Source organism: Sorex araneus, chromosome 3 (genome assembly GCF_027595985.1).
Source record: "Sorex araneus isolate mSorAra2 chromosome 3, mSorAra2.pri, whole genome shotgun sequence".
Classification (NCBI taxonomy): domain Eukaryota; kingdom Metazoa; phylum Chordata; class Mammalia; order Eulipotyphla; family Soricidae; genus Sorex; species Sorex araneus.
In genome coordinates, this window is record NC_073304.1 from 2840147 (window position 1) to 2858998 (window position 18852).

General features: G+C 60.3%; 2 protein-coding genes across 3 annotated transcripts in view; one reads left to right on the forward strand and one right to left on the reverse strand.

Annotated features, from left to right (window-relative positions):
• The window catches only part of WARS1 (tryptophanyl-tRNA synthetase 1), a 31148-nt gene extending 17727 nt beyond the window's left edge, over positions 1-13421 (forward strand). For both annotated transcript variants that reach the window (XM_055133382.1, XM_055133381.1), the window contains exons 5-11: positions 4161-4280; positions 5309-5491; positions 7137-7237; positions 9213-9325; positions 9419-9592; positions 11884-12024; positions 12592-13421. In XM_055133382.1, the coding sequence (XP_054989357.1) occupies positions 4161-4280; positions 5309-5491; positions 7137-7237; positions 9213-9325; positions 9419-9592; positions 11884-12024; positions 12592-12753 (994 nt within the window). In that variant the 3' untranslated portion in view covers positions 12754-13421. The remainder of the gene's footprint in view (positions 1-4160; positions 4281-5308; positions 5492-7136; positions 7238-9212; positions 9326-9418; positions 9593-11883; positions 12025-12591) is intronic.
• An 825-nt stretch (positions 13422-14246) lies between these two features.
• Positions 14247-18283, reverse strand: SLC25A47 (solute carrier family 25 member 47). The gene is made up of 6 exons (XM_055133092.1): positions 18183-18283; positions 16433-16476; positions 16077-16148; positions 15434-15616; positions 14791-15109; positions 14247-14696 (listed from the first exon to the last, which is right to left on the reverse strand). The coding sequence occupies exons 1-6, from the start codon at positions 18208-18210 to the stop codon at positions 14407-14409; spliced, it is 936 nt and encodes a 311-aa protein (XP_054989067.1). The 5' UTR covers positions 18211-18283; the 3' UTR covers positions 14247-14406.
• Positions 18284-18852: the final 569 nt, after the last annotated feature.

Below are 18852 nucleotides of genomic sequence, written 5' to 3' on the forward strand. Positions count from 1 at the left end.
CCTGAGCCTGGTTTCTTACACTTAGCAACGTATGTTCAAGATTCTTTCATGTTGTGTGTGACAGAGTGCCTGTCTTTGTGTACCTGAAAATACTTCGCTGAATACCTGTTCCCACATGTTGTTTGTCCCCCATCATCTAATGCAATTTAGGCTATTTTCACTTGCAGGTTATCGCTAGCCTTTGGATATTTGTGTCCAAGTTTATGTGAGGACACGTGTTGTCAGGTCCCTTGGATTATACATCGTGTGCAGCTGCTGGGTCATATAGTTCCTCTGTGTTTAGTTTTTTGAGGAACTGCCAAGGTGTTTTTCCCCAGCATGAGCATCAGTTTTTCTTCCCGCCAGCAGAGGACAAACAAGGAATCTGATAGGTTCACTTCCTTGTCAAGGCTTGTTATTTTTCATTTTGTTTGTTGTTACCTTCTTAGTGCATTAGTGGTATTTCGCTGTGGTTTTGATTTGTATCTCCCAAGTGACTGATGATATTGAACATCTTTTCTTGTGTTGGTTGGTAATTCTTTTAAATTCTTTGAAGAAGTATCTCTTCCAGGCCATTAGCCATTCTTTAATTGGGATGTCTACCTTTTTGTTGTTAGAATAGTTCTTTATTCTGGACTCTTGTTTCTTTTCAGGTAGATAATTTTCAGGTAGAGCATTTGTAAGTATTCCAGATTGGATGGGAATGTAATATAGAAGCCAGCCAATCTTGACAGACAAAAACATTGACACATGGGGCTAGAGCGATAGCACAGCGGGTGTTAGCACTTTTGCCTTGCACACAGCCGACCCGGGTTCGATTCCCAGCATCCCAGTACTGTGCTCAGGGATCAGTCCTTACAGTACTCTGGGTATGCCAGAGACCAAACACAGGTCAGCCACGTGCAAGGTAAATACCATACGTTGTAGTACTTTGGCCTCTTAAAACAGATTTTAATGTCTTTGAAAACAGTTCTTGGGGTAGGAGCGATAGCACAGCGGGTAGGGAATTTGCCTTGCATGTGGCCAACCTGGGTTCAATTCCCAGCATCCCATAGTAATTGGAATAATTCCTGAGTACAGAGCCAGGAGTAACTCCTGAGCATCGTTGGGTGTGACCCAAAAAGAAAAAAAAAATTCTTTTATTTTATCCAGGTTAACTACATAGAAATTTAGAAATTTTTCCCCCCTTAAAATTTCTTTTTGACAAACTTTCTGTATGTTCCTTTTACATTCAGAGTCTGGGATCTAGGAAAAGGCTCAAAGGACTGGAGTGCATGCCTGTGTGTCTGCCGCCTGGGTTCGATCTCTGGCCCTGCTTGGTCCCCAGACACTGCCACTTGGAAAGACCCAAGGGGAGGAAATGTTGACTACATTCTTGTTTGTCCTGTGACTTTCCTTTAATTCCACTCCACAGTAAGAGGTTCATGTTGAGACAGAATTCCTCCTTTTCCCTCAGCAACACTATCTCCATTCTTTGCATCTTTATTACTGAAGCACAAATCTATTTTCTTTACATTTAGAGTTGTTTCCCTTATTTTTGTCAGCTTAAATCATCGAGTTCTTAGAATGATTAGCCCTTAAAACCTTAATGTCCTAATTTCAGATTTGTAAGTAATTGCTCAAAAATGATGTCATATTTAGCATTTTAGATTAGATGACATCAATAAATATGAGAATTTATTATGAGAAATATATTTATTATGAGAAATTTATTATGAGAAATGCCTAGACCAGAGATTTTCAGCCTTTTTACACCTGCAAACCTGCACCTGTTCTCATGGTTAAAATTTGCTGACCGGGGGACCAGAGCAATAGTACAGCCAGTAGAGCACTTGCCGTGCACGTGACTGACCTGGGTTTGATCCCCAACACTCCATATAGTTCGTCAAGCCCTCCAACGAGTGATTCCCATGTACCAGAGGGGATGGCCCCAGAACAAACTGGTCTGGAAAGTGTGCTTAGAGATCCAAGTGCTTAGTTACAAAAGTCATTACTGCTTCAGTGAAATGATCTAGATACTCAGGTGCATTCCTTTGATAACTCTTAGTAAAGCTTGATTTTCCCAAGAGACTCAGTGAACAACCTAAGAAACAGATCCAAAATGCAGTCCCCAGTGATGATCTTCACCGAGATTCAGTATCATGGCTTCAGTTCCTCCAGGGGTTCTGTCTGGAGAACTGGTAATATTGTCTTGCCTAGAGTAACCCAGTTTCTTGATTCAATTCTAATGTTTATCCAGTTTCTTGATTCAGTTCTAATGTTTCAAATTGCCAAGAATCTGTAAGAGCCTAATATCTCTAGGGATTTTTATCTTTTGCTTTAAATCATTTGCCTTTCAGCAAGTTTATTTGAGATTGCCGAGTGACATGGAGTTAGCCCAACAGACACTACCTGGTCATCTTTGGTGAGATCAAGCCAGCTGATTTCTTTGCTTAGATAACACGTGCTCATTCTGACTAATAAACTCCAGTTTCTGCAGCCATACTTAGTGGCCCCCTAAAAGGCATCAGACTCAGCGACTTGCTTTCCTGGCCTCCAAGCAGAATTCTGGGGCCCCAGCGCAGCAACTCTTGGCCAAGCAGACTGTCGCTTCCACGCAGGGGCCTGGGGATCAGGCCCTGCGGTGCTGAGGGACCAGAGCCCCCCAGCAGTGCTCAGGGACCTCCAGGGCTGCACCTGGGGGTGCCCGAGGTAATATGCGTGGGAAATCCAGCAGGCAGGGAACATGCCAGGGAGTGTTTGTACATTTCTTGTTTGTGCTTAGGGCTGACTCCTGGCTCTGTGCTCAGGGATCACTTCTGGCAGGGCTTAAGGACCATATGGGGTGCTGGGGATTGAACCCAGGTCAGCCTCATTCAAGGCAAGGTCCTTGCTTGTTGTACTATCTCTCCAACCCCTGTTGCTGTATTTTTTTTTCTTTAAAATCCTTCGTTTTGAACAGAAAAATTTCATTCCTAGCCCCTTCACCTTCCTCAGTTTGGGGGGTGGGGTTATGCTGACTGAAATCTGAGTGGATGTAAGTTCCCCTGACAACCAGGACCTATCTGTGGCTTATCTAGAATCTGTCCCAAAGTCACTTCTTGCCAAAACTCTGCTTTGTTTTAAAGGATCTTTGTTGTATGCATTATGGTGCCAGGCAGTACAGGAGGTCAACTGCTGGCCTTAGTATTAGCAGCTGCTGTGGCACTGTGAGCCACTTTGAATCCTTAGCACCGTGCATGGTCCCCAAGAACTGTCAGGGGTCACCCCAAGGATTTGCAGAGCCATGAGCCTGAGATCAGACGAAACAAATATAAATACATAGACATACATAATTTATTATAAACATATTGACAGTATACTCATCTACTTTAGAAAATACAACTAATTTTGTCTTTTTACTCTACTAAATTCACTTATTCACCAATTATTTTCCTTTCCTTTTGGGGGAATTCTTTACCGTCTTCTAGAGAGACAGTTGTGTCCCCGTAAGATAGTTTAACTTCTCTTCAGTTTGGATTTCTTTCCCCTTTTCTGGTGTGTGTGACCATTTTCATTGCCACCCCTTTTCTTCATTGTTGTCATTGTTGTTTATGTACTCCCCCGAGCATTAGCGCTTGCTATTTTCCTCAGAAAATTCATTCCCACTTGCGAACTGTCAGAGGAACCCAGGTATGCGGGACCCATGGCTGAGATCTCCAAGCCTGCTCAGATCGTGACTGGGCCTCCTCCACCCAGATCCCTAGTTTTCCAGTAGCTTGGCAGCCACACCCACAAACTGCCCCCAGCACTACATAATCTCATCAAAGGCCAAGATCCAGAGCCTATAAAACAAAGCTCCCAGAAGAGAGTGACACAGTTTTTTCTGGAGCACACGGACACAAATGCAGCCGTACCACCTCTTATACTCTAGCCCACTGATGTACCTAAAGCAGCCCACATGTATTTGGTTTTAACATACTTGCTTGTATTCTCTTACATACGGGCTTAAAGGGCCCTAGAATGAAATCTACAACCTTTACACACTTCCCATTTATTGTAGTGTGAAGATGCTTGTTGGTTGGGTGGGTGTTTGAATTGTTATATGTAATGAATTATTGTGAACTGGTTTATGAAATGTATAAAAATCGCAAAAATAAATAAATTAAATATACTAAAAAAAATGGGAAAAAATTCATTCCCCTTCGCCTTCTGTCTCTTAGAGATATGAATCAAGTCCTGGATGCCTATGAGAACAAGAAACCGTTTTATCTGTACACGGGCAGAGGCCCCTCTTCGGAAGCCATGCACGTAGGTCACCTCATCCCGTTCATTTTCACAAAGTAAGTATCAGCCATGGGCCTTTTCTTGCTTGTTGGTGAATTGGGGCGTGACGACCAGACTGAGGCCAAAACTCACAAGACAGTGCTCCTGCACGTTCGCCCCAGGAACTCTAAGGGGACTGGTGCCTCAGCTGCTCCTTTTCCCTCGACTCTTCCTGGGCTCACCTGAAGGGAGGTGTTGTGGCACACGGGGGGCTGCTTCTCGGCACCTCGTCCTCTGTTACTGTATGGGTTAGAGCCTCACCCTCCGTTGTAGTCGGTGGGGTGACCTAACCTTGGCAGTGGGCAGTCATAAGGTCACAAGACTGTGGACAAGGGTTAGACATCATGGTAGGGCTAAGAAAGGGAAAGTGGGGCTGGAGAGATAGGACAGTGACTCACCCGGGTTCGATCACTGGGACTCCATATAGTCCCCGAAGCATCACCAGCAGTGATTCTCTGAGTGGAGTGTCGAGCCAGGAGTCAGCTCTGAGCCCTACTGGGTGTGGCCCCAAAACAAAAACGGGGGGTGGGGGTGGCACACCCTACATGTGCTGGGCCGCAAGTCGGTACTGATGGGCTTGCCGCGTCTGGGCTCCACCTCCCTGGAACGGAGCCCTCGTGGTCAGCACCATGCGGTCATCTCTGCCATCACCCGGGCAGATGCGCTGATCTGCCTCAAAGCTTCTCTCTTCCCCGTGCCGGTACCTATGCCAGAAGCCATCCTCACCCCTTCTGCCCACCTCCTCTCTCTGGAAACCTCCCTTTGGGGAGTCTGGAGATGGGGCTTCGTGGTAGAGCACTTTCCTTGCATGTGTGATGCCCTGGGTTCAATCCCCAACACTGCAGAAAAAGTGAAAACTTCCCGTATTGTACAGCTCTTTCTGCGCGCTGGCGGGGCTGCTGCCCGGCCGGGACGCGCCTGGCGAGCAGTGAGTCTGGCACCCCGGGTCATACTCTGGGCCAGGGTGCTCGCTGTGTTTGCCGACAGACTAGTGCTCGTCTGCATGGCATTAACCTGTGGTCTTCGTCCCGGTCTCCCCTCCCAGGTGGCTGCAGGATGTGTTCAATGTGCCCTTGGTCATCCAGATGACCGATGATGAGAAGTACCTGTGGAAGGACCTGACCCTGGACCAGGCCCATGGCTACGCCGTGGAGAACGCCAAGGACATCATTGCCTGCGGCTTTGACATCAACAAGACTTTCATCTTCTCCGACCTGGATTACATGGGGTGAGGAGGGACTTTTGGCTCTCGCAAATGCGATTCCCAGGAGCAGCCATTCAGTCAGCAGCCGCACAGCCAAATTGGAGACAGCCCAGATGCCCGTGGGCTGGTAGACAATGTCTCCCTGATGGACGTTCTGGGTTGTTGGTTTTATTTGCCCTGTAGGAGTCTCACCGAGGGCATGGAGATGGCAGAGAGGCCAAGGCTCTAGCCTGCAGGCAGCTAGCTGCAGCCCCTGCGTCACAGATGTCCCAGGACTGCTGGGTGTACCCCCAACCCCACCCCAAAGAGAGGATTTTCACTCAAGGTTGTGACGCATCCTGCAAAGTTGGGGTGTAATTCTCCTCGAGTTATCTTCTACTTCACAAAGTCAAGACTCACCATTACACATTCCTTCATGGTCTAGTTGTTTCTGAATGGCCATTTAATAAGCCAAAATAGGGGCTGGAGCGATAGCACAGCGGGTAGGGCGTTTGCCTTGCATGCAACCAATCCGGGTTCGAATCCCAGCATCCCATGAGCACCGCCAGGAGTAATTCCTGAGTGCAGAACCAGGAGTAACCCCTCAGCATTGCTGGGTCAAAATAAGACCTTGTTGGGACCAGAGAGTTAGTGTTTGTCTTGCACACAACTGACCTGGCACCCCAGAGGGTCCCTGAGCCCCACCAGGAGTAATGGAGGCCTGCCCTGCATGCCAGCCAGGACTGAGCCCTGAGCGTGCTCCTGGGTATGGCCCCAGGAGCAAAATGACTTGTTATAAAAGCACACACCTGTCCACTGTCCTCAGCACATTCCTTGCACGCCCCCAGGCACGGCGAGTGGGTGGTCGCGCTCCCTCTTACTTGCCACGTGGGAGGTGGCCCCTGAACAGCTCAGAGTTCTGCCGCACCGGCTCCCTATCACGCAGGGTAGTGAGATTGCTTCCAGGATGTGATGAGCAGTAAGTCCCAAGCTCACTCGTCACCTCTGCCCCGGAATGGCGCCTTGTTTACGCACTGAAATCTGGTTACCCTCTGAGCGAAATCAGTGTCTATGAATCCGGGCCTTTCTCTGCGCGCATAACTGAATTCACATTTCTGCAGTGCGCTGGCCGCTAGGACTGCCCCCAGCAGCCCTGGGAGGAAGAGAGGCCTGCGGTGCCAGGGATAGAACTCGGGCCTGGCGTATGCCGGCGTGTGCCCTGGCACTCAGCCATTGCCCAGGCCCCTGAACTCTGCTTTCAGATGCTTTCTCTCAGGGCCAGCGCAGGGTAGCAGGCAGGGGGTGTGCCTTGCACAGCGCCCACCGCAGCTCAGTCCCCAGCATCCCATGCATTCCCCCAAGCACCGCCAGGAGTAATTCCTGAGCACAGAGCCGGGGTGCCCCTGAGTACTGCCGGGTATGGCCCCAAAGCCAAGAATCATTTTTTAAAAAGATAAAAGGAAGAGCTGTTGAGGCTCTCAGCCTCGACCCGAGCCTGCAGGGTGGCAGCCCCTGACTTGGGCCTCTGCTGTGGCCTCCGTGGAGTCACGCGGGTCCCCCTCCTGGGCAGCCCCGCAGGAAAGGAACCACCTGCAGCTGGTTCTTGGCACCTTCCCGCCCAGCGTGTGCTCAGCCTCTGTGTGTGCTCGGAGGCCGCCCACAGCGGGCGCTGATCTCACTGTCTTTGCAGTTCCAGCCCCGGCTTCTACCGGAATGTGGTGAAGATCCAGAAGCACGTGACCTTCAACCAAGTGAAAGGCATTTTCGGCTTCTCCGACAGTGACTGCATCGGTAAGGAGCCGCCGCCAGCCCTGCTGGCGAGTAGGGGCTGCCCCCAGCCCGAGCTGTCGCCACCTCTCTGGTAGAAACTTCAGGTCAGGGAAGAGGACCGTGCCCGCAGCCCTGTGTCCAGCTGTGTGTGCTGTCCTTTGAGATGTCCGTCTGTGTCCCCTCCGTAGTCCATTGCAAGCCTGAGAAAGAAAGAGGGCCAGGGCTGGAGCGGTAGGCGGCGGGGAAGGCGCTTGCTTTGTACACAGCCGACCCAGGTTCGATCCCCGGCACCCCGTGTGGTTCCCGAGCACCACCAGGAGAAATTCTGAGTGTAGGCCCAGGAGTAAGCCCTGAGTATCGCCAGGTCTGGGGAAGACAAAGGAGGCGAAGGAGGCCAGTTGGTGTCCCAGGCGGGAACACACGGCTGCTCACAGGAGGCGCAGCTTTAGTCCCGCACCACATGGGCCCAGAGCACCACCAGGAGTGGCCCGAAACGGAAAGAAAGAGGCTCACTCCTCGTGCCCGTGTTCTCCCTTGAACACACCTCTACTTGCTTGTCTCTTTCCTTGCTTATTTCCACAGTTTCTCCTTTTCTCTCCCCTTCTTGCTATAAGCTTCAATAAAAACTTTCTTGCTTCACCAAAAAAAAAATGAAGAATTTGACCCTCCAGTGCTCATGCTTTGTCACAGGACCTCAGTGTCCTGCCTGTGGCAGAGGCGCTGCGGGGCCTGCAGAGCTTTCCCTCCTGACACGCGTGACTCCCGGGCCCTTTCCAAGTCACTCCTGCCCTCGTGCAGATGTGCTGACCCTGTCGCCTTGCAGACCCTCCGCTCTGCAGGCCGAAACGTGCCTGAGACCTGGGGCTGCCCCTGACCCCTCCACACGTGGCCTCTGTGCATGGTTCCAGGCCCGGTGGGCTGTGTCAGCTGCTGGCTCAGACTGCTCCTAGGATATGCTCAGGGTAGACCCCCTCCCCGCTCTGCCAGGGGCTCCTGTTCCTGGAGTGCCGGCCGAGGCCTGCGGGGGAGTCCTCTCTAGATGCTCCACCAAGCCCTGCCCTGGAGCTCTGCCGGTGGGAGGAAGCCCCTCCTCCGTGCCTTGCTTGGGGGCCTGCTCAGGGCAGGTTATGCAGATCACTCAGGAGATGGCCCCACAGATATCTCACCTCCTCCGAAACGGCAAAAACACTTTAGATCCCAAGATAGTTCACGTCAGCCTGGATGGAACTCAGCAGTAGAACACATACCTTGCATTGGTGAGGCCCTCGGTTACTTCGCTAGCACCACAAAGCACAGGAAAACATTGACGATAGCATGCATGTGTTTAAAGATGAGAACAACCTATGAGCGTAGTGACTAGCGGTTAGTTAAATAATGTATGAGACGTGTGCAGAGCTAGTGACAGCGAAGAATGGTCACTTGTGGGGGCTGGAGCACAACGGGTAGGGCGTTTGCCTTGCATGCCGCCGACCCGGGTTCAATTCCCAGCATCCCATAGGGTCCCCTGAGCACTGAGCACCGCCAGGAGTAATTCCTGAGTGCATGAGCCAGGAGTAACCCCTGTGCATTGCCGGGTGTGACCCAAATAAAAGCAAAAAAATAAAAGGTCACTTGTGAAAGGATAAGAGAAATGTAAATAATATCACAACTGAAATGCATCTCACAGGGCCCGAGAGGCAGTACAGGGGTTAGAGTGCCCGCCTTGCACATGGCAACCTCCAGTTTGATCCCTGCACCACATACAGTCCCCGAACACTGTCAGGAGTTTCCTCTGAGCCCTGTCAAGAGTAAGCCCTGAGCCCCTCCATGTGCGGCCACCCTGAAAAATAAAATCGTAAGAGACAAAGTGGATAGACATAAACTGAGACTAATTGTTTCTACTTTCCTGGCTTTTGTATTTCTCTGATTATTTCCTGTCTCGTGTGGGGAAGCCCACTGGTGTCTCCCCCCGTTGAATGGCTCAGCAGGGTCGAAGTTGGTCTCTGTTTGGTTTCAGGGAAGATCAGTTTTCCCGCCATCCAGGCTGCTCCCTCCTTCAGCAACTCCTTCCCGCAGATCTTCCAGGACAGGTCCGACATCCAGTGCCTCATCCCTTGTGCCATCGACCAGGTGAGGAGGGGCTGGCCCTGGGCTTTGGGCGTCAGGGGTGCAGAAGGGGCCGCAGTCCGTTCCTAGGCCCCAAACCACCCCCCTCTCCCGCAGGACCCGTACTTCCGGATGACCAGAGACGTGGCCCCCAGGATCGGCTACCCCAAGCCTGCCTTGCTGCACTCCACCTTCTTCCCCGCCCTGCAGGGGGCGCAGACCAAGATGAGCGCCAGCGACCCCAACTCCTCCATCTTCCTCACTGACACGGCCAAGCAGATCAAGTCCAAGGTGAGCCTGCGCGCGTTCCCCGGGCGCCACGACAGGCTGGTCCACGTCCGTTCATCTAAGCAAGAGCCTGCTCTTCTGTTCTGGACGTGGCCTCGTGGCGGTCGTCCAGGAGGGCCGGGGAAACGGTAGGGAGACTTGCCACTCAGCCTCACTCACCGTCTCCCTTTCAAAGTGTCACTGGGGGACAGTGGTGCCAACTCGCAAAGAGCTGAAGGAAGTGGGTCCCCAGGGCCCAGCAGCAGGCTTCCTTCCCTCCCCCGACAGGCGCATCCCGCCCAGGGTGCCCCCACCCTCAGCCAGTGCAGCGGCACCCAGGAAATACTTGTGGACCACCTGGATAGTGATCGGGACCCACAGAGCTGTCCGTGTTTCCCTGGGCCTGGTGGGTGCCGGGAGGGGGACCGTAGCCTGACCCGTAAATGCCTTTGCAGTGAGTCCCGCAGCCAGCCGCGTCACTGCCAGCCTCTGACCCTCTGCAGTCCCCCAGATTCTGGCTGCGATGGGAAGCCAGATAGCAAAGCTCGGCAGGAAGTGCGGGCCCTGCTCGCCCTGGGGGTGGGAACCAAACAGACTCTCCCTTTCCCTTTCCCTCCGCCGAGGCTTCCTGAGTGTGGGTGCCGGGGGGGCCAAGTGTGTTTCAAGGAAGCAGCTGGTCCCAGCACCCAAAGGGATGTTACTTTCGCTGTGGGCCTCAGGACTGGGAGAGGGTGGGCCCGGGCCATGGAGACCCCGTTCAGAGCGCTGGGCACCCATGCAGGGTCAGCCGGGCCCGTGGTACCAGGCGTGCGGGTGAGCTCGGCAGGAACCCAGGTGCAGGGGGTCCCGCTGCGCCCTCGGGCCACACAGCTGGAGCAGAGGCACCGGGACATACACGGCTTCTCGCACAGCGTGGGCCCTGACACACACCAGTCCCCGTGAGGCCTCGGCGCCTTTGGTACCAGGGGCAGCCGTGCTGGCCCCTGAGGCCTTCAGGTCCCACGCGGAGAGGTGGCCCCCAAGTGCTGCCCAGAAAGGTGGGTGCTGGGAGGGCCGGAGCACCTGCCGAGCCACACGCGGCAGCCTCAGGGACCACCACACGCAGGACACCGGGGCAGCGCTAACAGCCCTGCCAGCCAGCAGAGGTGGCTGAGTCTGCGCCGCTGCGCGCCTAGAGCAGCCCTCAGGCCCTCCCCGGCACTCCTCGCGGCTGGACCCTGTTTGCTTGTGCTGGCCCAGGCGCCAGCACCACCAAGAGCCACCAGCTCCCGTCCTCCCGGCCTGTGTCCGGGGCACCACTGAGGCCTGGCAGGCTGTGTCCTTGTGCCACCTCACAGCCACCACGTGACCGGGCTGGGGGACTGCTAATGAGGGGCTTCGCCGGGAGGAAGCCCTGGGCCGGGCGTCGAGTCTTCGGGCTTCCTCCCGGCACTGCCTGGCGCAGAGGCCGGCCGCAGGAGCTGTGTGCCCGTGAGGCTGGCCGGGGGCGCCCTGGCCAGCGTGGCTGCACGCGCCCATTTCGAGAAGGAAGGATGGGCGCCACGGTGCTGGGCCCCTCCCCGGCGCTCACCCCGGCCAGGGGCAGCAGCCCGAGGAGAGAGCCAGAGAGCCCAGTTCAACTGGCACCACAGCATGGCCCCCCAGGCACCACCAGGTGTAGCTGGGAGACCTCCAGGTGCCTGTGGGGTGGCCCTGACCCCCCCCCCCAGGCCACATCACCAGGCCCAGCACTGAACTGTCTGAACTGGCTACAGGGCGCTCTCCAGGAGGGGCCCCAGGGCCATTTGTCACACTGGAGAGCAGTGGCAGGAACTTGTTTGTCCTTGTCAGCGCTGTCTGGCCGTCAGCTAGACTCTCCAAGATTATCTTCAGAGAGTCCTGAAAACCGTTTTTTGTTGTTGCTTTCTGAGGCTTTCTCTCCTGGCACTTATTTTCCCGTGCGTGTGGCCTTTCTGCCCTTGGTGGCTTTATCCCTGCACCCTTGTTTCTGCCGGGACAGAGACCGCCTGGCCTCTGGGCATTTCTGCTCTGCTGCCCCAGGCAGCAGTGTCCCCCTGGCTCTGAAGCTTGTCACCTCCCTTAGGAATTCCCTCAGGTTTAGCTGTCCCGGCTCTTTGTGTCCCTGGGGCGCGGGTGTGGGAGCCAGTCCACCCTCCTCGTCCCTGTCTGCAGAGAGGCCTGGGACGGGGAGCCACGCCTGGCAGGAAGCCGCAGTTGGTGGTGCTTCCCCCCGCCCCCGCCCCCCGCCCCCAGCCAGGCTCTGACAGAAAGGGCCCCTCCGCGGCGGCAGAGCCTCAGGTCCCCTCTGCACGCAGGTGAACAAGCACGCGTTCTCCGGAGGGCGGGACACCGTGGAGGAGCACCGGCAGTTTGGAGGGAACTGCGACGTGGACGTGTCCTTCATGTACCTGACCTTCTTCCTGGAGGACGACGACAAGCTGGAGCAGATCAGGAAGGTGAGCAGGGGTGCAGATCCTTGGGGCACAGGGTGACTTGGCCACTGGGAGAGTTGGGACGGGCGCCAGACGCTGGCAGTTGGGCACCGAGTCTCAGGCCCGGACACTCTCCGAGCCTCTCCCGGGTCTTCCAGTTCAGCATCTTTCCCAGGAAACCTCGTGAGTGGGAAAAGGCCCCCTTGGGAGGCAGAGGGGAGGGACAGACGAGGATGGGTCACCAGGACTAGGGGGTGGACACATGGCAGGCAGTTGCCACGGCAGCGATGGGAGGAGCCAGGTGGGGCTGGCAGTGGGGCTGCAGGCCCAGTGAAGGTTCTGGAATGACATCGGGCCCTGAGCCCTGCCGCCCAGTGCCCTGGGCCAGGCGGAGCCGGAGGGGCGGGGCCAGCCCTGTGCCCCCGGTGTGTGCTTGGCTCCCCCTTTCCCGCTGCCCTTTGGCTGTGCGGGGACACATCCCCGCCACCCCTGGACCTCGGTTCCAGTCACTTTCAGAGAAGGGCGAGCCGAGGGGCGGTGGGTGGGGCCCAGGCGAGCGCAGCCACGTCCGTGTCCACGTGCCCCCGGCAGGACTACACCAGCGGCGCCATGCTCACCGGGGAGCTGAAGAAGACGCTCATCGAGGTCCTGCAGCCCCTCATCGCCGAGCACCAGGCCCGGCGCAAGGAGGTCACGGACGAGATGGTGAAGGCGTTCATGACGCCCCGGAAGCTGACCTACGACTTCCAGTAGCGCCTGGCCCCGCCCTGCAGGGAGGCGCCACTTCCCTGCCTCCCGCCCGCCGAGCCCATGCCCCGCGCGCTTGGGGGTCCCCCAGTCTGCCTGTCTCCTGGGGGCAGGCTCCAGGGCGCAGTGGGGCGCGGGGGCCAGACCAGTCCCGCCTGAGACCAGCCCCAGGCGTCCCAAAGCAGCGCCTGAGCCCCGTGTGCCCCAGAACGGGCCGTGGGAGCTCCCCGCGCAGGCCCTGCATGCGGAAGGCCTGGCTGGAGCCCGCCCCGAGCACACCCCTGCTCTGTAGCCAGCCACGCCGTGTCCACCGCGTCACTGCGGGCCCTGTAGGCCAGGGGGCTCGGGGGGATGTGCGGGCAGTGGGTGCCTGCCGCCTCGCCGCCCATCTGCCACGGCAGCTGCCCCTCCACTGACGCCGGCGGGAGTCGGCCGCTTCCGCTCCTCTGCAGCTTCGCTCAGTGGGACCTCGCCGTCCCCTGACCTCGGGTCACCATCATGCTCGTCCCCACGGGCACCGCGCAGAGCAGGCCCGTGGCTGGCTGCCGGGCTGTGTGGACGCCCTTCGGCGTGAGCCTTGCCTGTGGCCCGGCCCCCTAGGTGCCGGCTTGCTCCCCCGCGCTCCACCCTCCGTCCCTCGGTGGCCTCAATAAACTCCCTCTGGTTCGGCCGTTGTCGCTGTCTCCGTCTGGGCGTGGAGGAGGGAGCGGACCCTCGGATGGCCCCTGTCTGGCCGGGTCTCGGGGACAGACAGTCCCAGTGTGGGCTCCGGGGAAGAAGCCCCCACACAGTGTTCCCAGCTGGGGGCGGGGGCTGCACGCACCTGGTCCTCGCTTTCAGACACGGGCACCGTGATGGGGTTTGTGGCAGCTCCGCGTGGCTGGTGGGCCCTGGGCACCGACCCCACCCACCCATCTCCCGTTAGGTGAGGGCACGGCACGTGGCCCAGACACGGTGCTGCGCTGTCCGGGTGGTCACTGCCTGTCCCTGGGAGGGCTGAGCCTCAGAAGCCGACGGCGCCCCTGTGCCAGTGGGGGCCCCAGCTTCCTCATGGACCCCAGCTGCCCTGCCGGCCACGTTTCCCAGCCTGCGGGCATCAGACCCCTCCCGACAGCTGTCTGGGACGTCCCCATCCCGTTCCCGCCAGGAGAAGGGTGGGGGGTCCAAACGGCACAGGTCTGGTTGGAGGGAAAAACAAAAAATGGTCAGAGCGCCCGTTCTGGGCTGGGAGAACTTCATTTGCTCTTCATTCAGCGCCCAGCCACTCCCACAGCCCGAGCGCCTGCCCAGGGCCAGGGAGCCGAGCAGGACACAGACAGGGCGCCTGGCCCACAGGAAGGCTTCCTGGAGGAGGTGTCCACGGGCAGAGTGGTCGAGGCGTTGTGGGGAGAGGGGGGCGTTCCGCCGGGCACCGTCCAAGGCTGACCTCCGAGCCCCCCGTGGGCACACGGCCACCACACACAGTCACTGCGCATCTTGGAAACTTTATTGCTGCGGCAGGGCGGGGTGGGCCGGCAGAGACCCCCCGGGCGTCTGAGGGGACGTCGTGGGGACTGGGTGGGTGGGGGCCACGGGAGGCCACCGCCCAGCTTCTCCCGGGGACGGTCCCCGGCGCGGAGGCCCCTGTCAGGACCCCGGGCCCCTCTGTCGGGGCAGTGGTCAGGGGCACGACGGGGCCAGGCCGCGGGTGAGCCGGAGCGCGGCCTCGTAGGCCAGGAAGACCACCATGTTGACGGGGAAGGCGCGGCCGCAGTTGAGGGCGAGCCCCCTGAAGAGCACGCGCGGGCCCTCGGCGCGCACGCTGCTCACCACACAGTGCAGGAGGCCCCGGTAGCGCCGCCCGCCCTGGCCGTCCGCCTGCAGGCGTGACTTGATCACGTCCATGGGGGTGGCCACAGCCCAGGCCAGGGCCCCCGCGCAGCCGCCGGCCAGCAGCACGCCCAGCACGTCTGCGGGGACACCACCAGGGCCGTGACGCCGCGCCGGGCGGACCCCCCCCCCCACCTCCCGGCCTCTGCCGCCCCCAGCCCCAGCGCCGCTCACCTGGCCGGCTGTGGCCGGCGGGGGTCAGCCACTCGCTCAGGAGGGCGTAGGACAGGAAGTAGGTGGCGAAGGAGTGGCCGTCACGCAGCAGCAGGGCCGAGCTGCCCGCGTAGAGCCCCCGCAGGCCCTCCTCTCGGGCCACCGTGGCCAGGCAGTGCAGTGGCCCGCGGTACTTGGGCCCCGACCCGGGACTCGCGGGGGCCACGGGGCACAGCGGGGGCGCGGCCGCGGGACTGGAGACTGAGGCCCGGCGCGGCTGCGCCTGCTTCTGAGTCTGCAGGCGGACCTTGGCCACCTCGGTGGGCGCCGTCAGGAAGACCTGGAGTGGGGGGAGGGGGGCAGCCCGAGACCCTAAATTTCCAGCTGGCCCCCAGGTTCCAAGCCTGCTCTGCCCCCCAGCTAGCACCCCTGGTTTATTCCGCGCTCACTCTGAGCGTGCCGAAGAAGTGCTCCCGGCGGCCGGAGCACCCCACTGGGAGTGTCCATCGGCGCGTGAAGACGCGGCCTCCCACCCAGGCATTAGAACGCCACGTGCGCGAGCGTCACTGCGCTGGCCTGACCCACTCCCCACCGCGGAGCCCAGACACAGCCAGCTGAGCTTCCCCGCCTCGATTTCCCCGCCTTGCCGCCCCTCCCCACTCACACGGACGAGGCCCGAGGCGAATCCCGAGAGCGTGACGTCGGCCTTGGAGGGCTTGGCGTCGGCGCTGCCGTAGCGGGCCCGGCAGATGCGCGCCAGGCAGTGGCGGTAGGTGCCGAAGGACACGGACGAGACCAGCGCCGCGGTGCAGACGGGCAGCGAGAGGCCTCTGTAGAAGCCCGGCAGCTGGCGGGCGGCGGGACAGTGTGGTCAGGTGGGCGGCCAGCGGGGGGAGGGCCCCCAGGACCCTGGCCAGGGGAGCGGAGGCGTCGCCCTGCTCTGTCCGCCCGTCCCGGGGCCCCGGGAAAGGAGCCACCAGGCCTCGTCTCCTCGGTGAGGCAGGGCCGCTGGGCCCAGGCAGTGGCCCTGAGAAGGCCCAGCCTCTGCCCGTCGGCTCCCTTTCCCCACCGCCCCCCGTGAGAGCGTCTGCGTCCCCCTGCCCCGAGGGCCGCTGAGCTGTGAGCCCAGAGGAGGGGACAGACACGCAAGCAGCACCCCCAGCCCTGCCGTCCAGCCCCACCCGCCCCAGGGCGCGGGCCAGGCCTGCGGAGAGGGAGCTCCAGGCCAGGGGTCACATCTGTGCTGGCCAGCGAGGGGCAGGTCGGGGGTCGGACCCCGCCCGGCTCCTGACGCCAGGCAGGCCTACCCGCTCTCGGCGATACGTGTCCCGGACGCAGTCCCAGATGCCTGTGAACCTGGGCTCCGTCTGGATCCTGACCTGGGGGAGAGGCGGCTTCAGGAAGGGCTGGCTCCAGGCCCCGTGCCAGGTCGGCGGCTGGACGAGGGCGGGACCGAGCCCCTGGCCCTCCCGGACACACGGGTCTGAGGGCTGAGCAGGGACAGTGAGCGCCCCAGGAGGAATGACGAGCAGCTGGCGAGGCCCAGGCACCTAGACCCCGTAGCCTGGATTAGCGCACAGGAGAGGAGCGGCCATGCAGGGGTGCCGAAGCCACCGAGAGCAAGCGGGGCGCGGGGCGCGGGCAGGGGAGTCGCGTGCCACACCTTGACTGTGTCCAGCGGGTAGCCCACAGCGACGCCGCAGACGCCTGCGGGAGGGAGGAGGTCAGGGCAGGAGAGACACTGGCCTCTGCGGGGACCGTCCTCACGGCCCACGTCACCCACGCCATCGTCATGGTCCCCTGCCCCAGGCCGCTCCGCTAGCCGCGTCGGCCCCTCGGGGTTCCCGGGCGCGGCCTCTCCTACCCGCTGCTCCGGCTGCAGCCCCGACACCCTGGAGGACGTGGCACGGACACAGCCCCCGTCTCCCAGCCAGGGCGCGCCCAGCTGCAGGGCCGGGGCATCCGTGCCAGAGCCCCCAGAAGGAGCCGTCCCGCTCCTGCCCGTGTCCCGTTCCTGCCCGTGTCCCGTTCCTGCCCGTGTCCCTCCTGACCCGGACCCAGACCCAGACGCCGGGTCCCGTGTCCTGGCCCCCAGCACGGCCGTGGGCGGCCGGGGGCAAGGGGCATGTTCTGGGGCACAGAGGGAGGGAGGGGGAGAGGCTCTGGGGACAGTAAGGCACACTGACTGACGTTGCGGGTGGCTGTCCCTGGCTCTGCTCAGGGTCACTCCTGGGGACACTCGGGAAGCATGCAGGGGCAGGACTCAAACCCCGGACTCTCAGGTGAGGCCTGCGCCCAGCTGACCAAGCTGGTTCTCCAGCCCCAGACTCTGTTTCTATGTGGCCCAGGACCCAAAGAGACGCACAAAGGAACAAAGTGAATGAATGAATGAATGAATGAATGCACAGAAGGAGTGACGCAGAGGACAGTGAACCTAGTAGAATGCTCGTCTCTGCCCTCCAGTAGATGCGCTGAACTCCTACTGACCCATCAGAGCCCTGTCACTGCATCCCCTCCTCCCTGGAGCCCTCCTGGCTTCTTCCATGACGAGAGTTCAGGGCCGGCCCAGAGCAGAGGCCCCTCTCCTCCCAGGCTGCCCCTGGGCTTTGGAGGGAAGCTACGGGCTCGGGAGCCCTTCCTGGCTGCGTCGAGTGACCAGCCTCCCCTCAGAGTGTCCTCCTGGGGCCAAGGACCAGGTGGGAAGCAGCTGGCACAGGGCGGCCCAGCAGGAGGCCCTGGTCAGTCCTGCCGGGGCGCCCCTCCCCCGAGGATCCCCCCTGCTGTCCCCAGAGGCGCTGCTATTTCACAAGACAAGGCGTAGGGCCGCTCGCCCGAGGTGGCCCGGCCGCAGGGTCGATGGCCGGGCCGGCCCGCTGCCCTCTCCTCCATCAGTCTTTTGCAACCGGCCTGCGAGGAAGAGAACAGTTTGGGGTCCAGGAGGTCAGGATTCTGCCCGGGGGGCCTGCCCCTTCGCTCCAGGGCTGGGGCCCCGGTCCCCGACCGGCTCCCCTCTGATGGCTCCACCAGCCGCACCCGAGACCTACCACCGGCACCCAGCACAGTGTTGCCAGTTCACGGTCACCCCGCCTCGGGCCGCGACCCCTCAGCCCCCCTCTGGGAGCCCGCCCTCTCCTAGAACCCATGCACCCCCCGACCATGCACCCCTGATCGCGCTCCCCCAGGTCACGCACCCCTGATCATGCCCCCCTTGGCCATGTGCCCCTCATCATGGCCCCCGGTCATGCCCCTCCCGGTCTTGCACCCTCTGGGTTGTCCCCCCCAGGCGTGCACACCCAGGCAGGGGGCGCCCAGGACCCTCTGTCTCTCCACCGCTCCTCAGGGCAGTGTACCCCAGCCCCCTCCGTGCCCCGGGACCAGGGTCCCAGTGGGGCCCTTGGGGTCCTGTGTGTCACCTCCAAAGGCTCCAGCAGCAAAATCCATGGGCGGGCGTGGGGTGTGTGTGGCCAAGGCCGGCCCGAGTGCCAGTGGCAAGAGCAGTCCGGGGCACCGCAGGGCGGCCGCAACCACCCGGGGACGCCTCCGGGACTTTAAATACCCAGGGGGCGGGGGCGGGGCAGCATGGAGGGGGCTGACTGCGCCCAGAGGCTAGGCCGGTCACTGCCTGCCCCCTGGAGCTGGGCAGCTGGCAGCCCGCCAAGGCCCTTGTCCCAGTGCCCTGGGGACCCGGCAGGGGGGCCGCGGGAGGCCTGGGGAGGTGCCCACAGAGCTGCACGCAGGTCCGTCCCCCCAGCCCACGCGCGTGCCCCCACCGCGCCTCCCCGGCGCCCTGGAGGGGCCCCAGGAGCCCCCACTTACTCGTTCCACAGCGACTGCACCAGGGCTGCTTGCGGACCCCCAGGGGGCACGGGGCGCTCTGCAGGAAGCTTCCAGAACCAGCACCCACAGGGCTCAGCCCACTCCCTCTGTGGGCCCGAGGTTCCTGCTGTGTCCACTGTCAGCCTGGTCGTCCCGGGGGGGCCGCCTAGACCCGCCTCGTCCTGGGGGGTCTGCTGGACTCGGGAGAGGTCACCCCTTGTGGCAGCGGGACTCGGCAGGGCCCCGCGTTCACCAGCTGTGGTTACT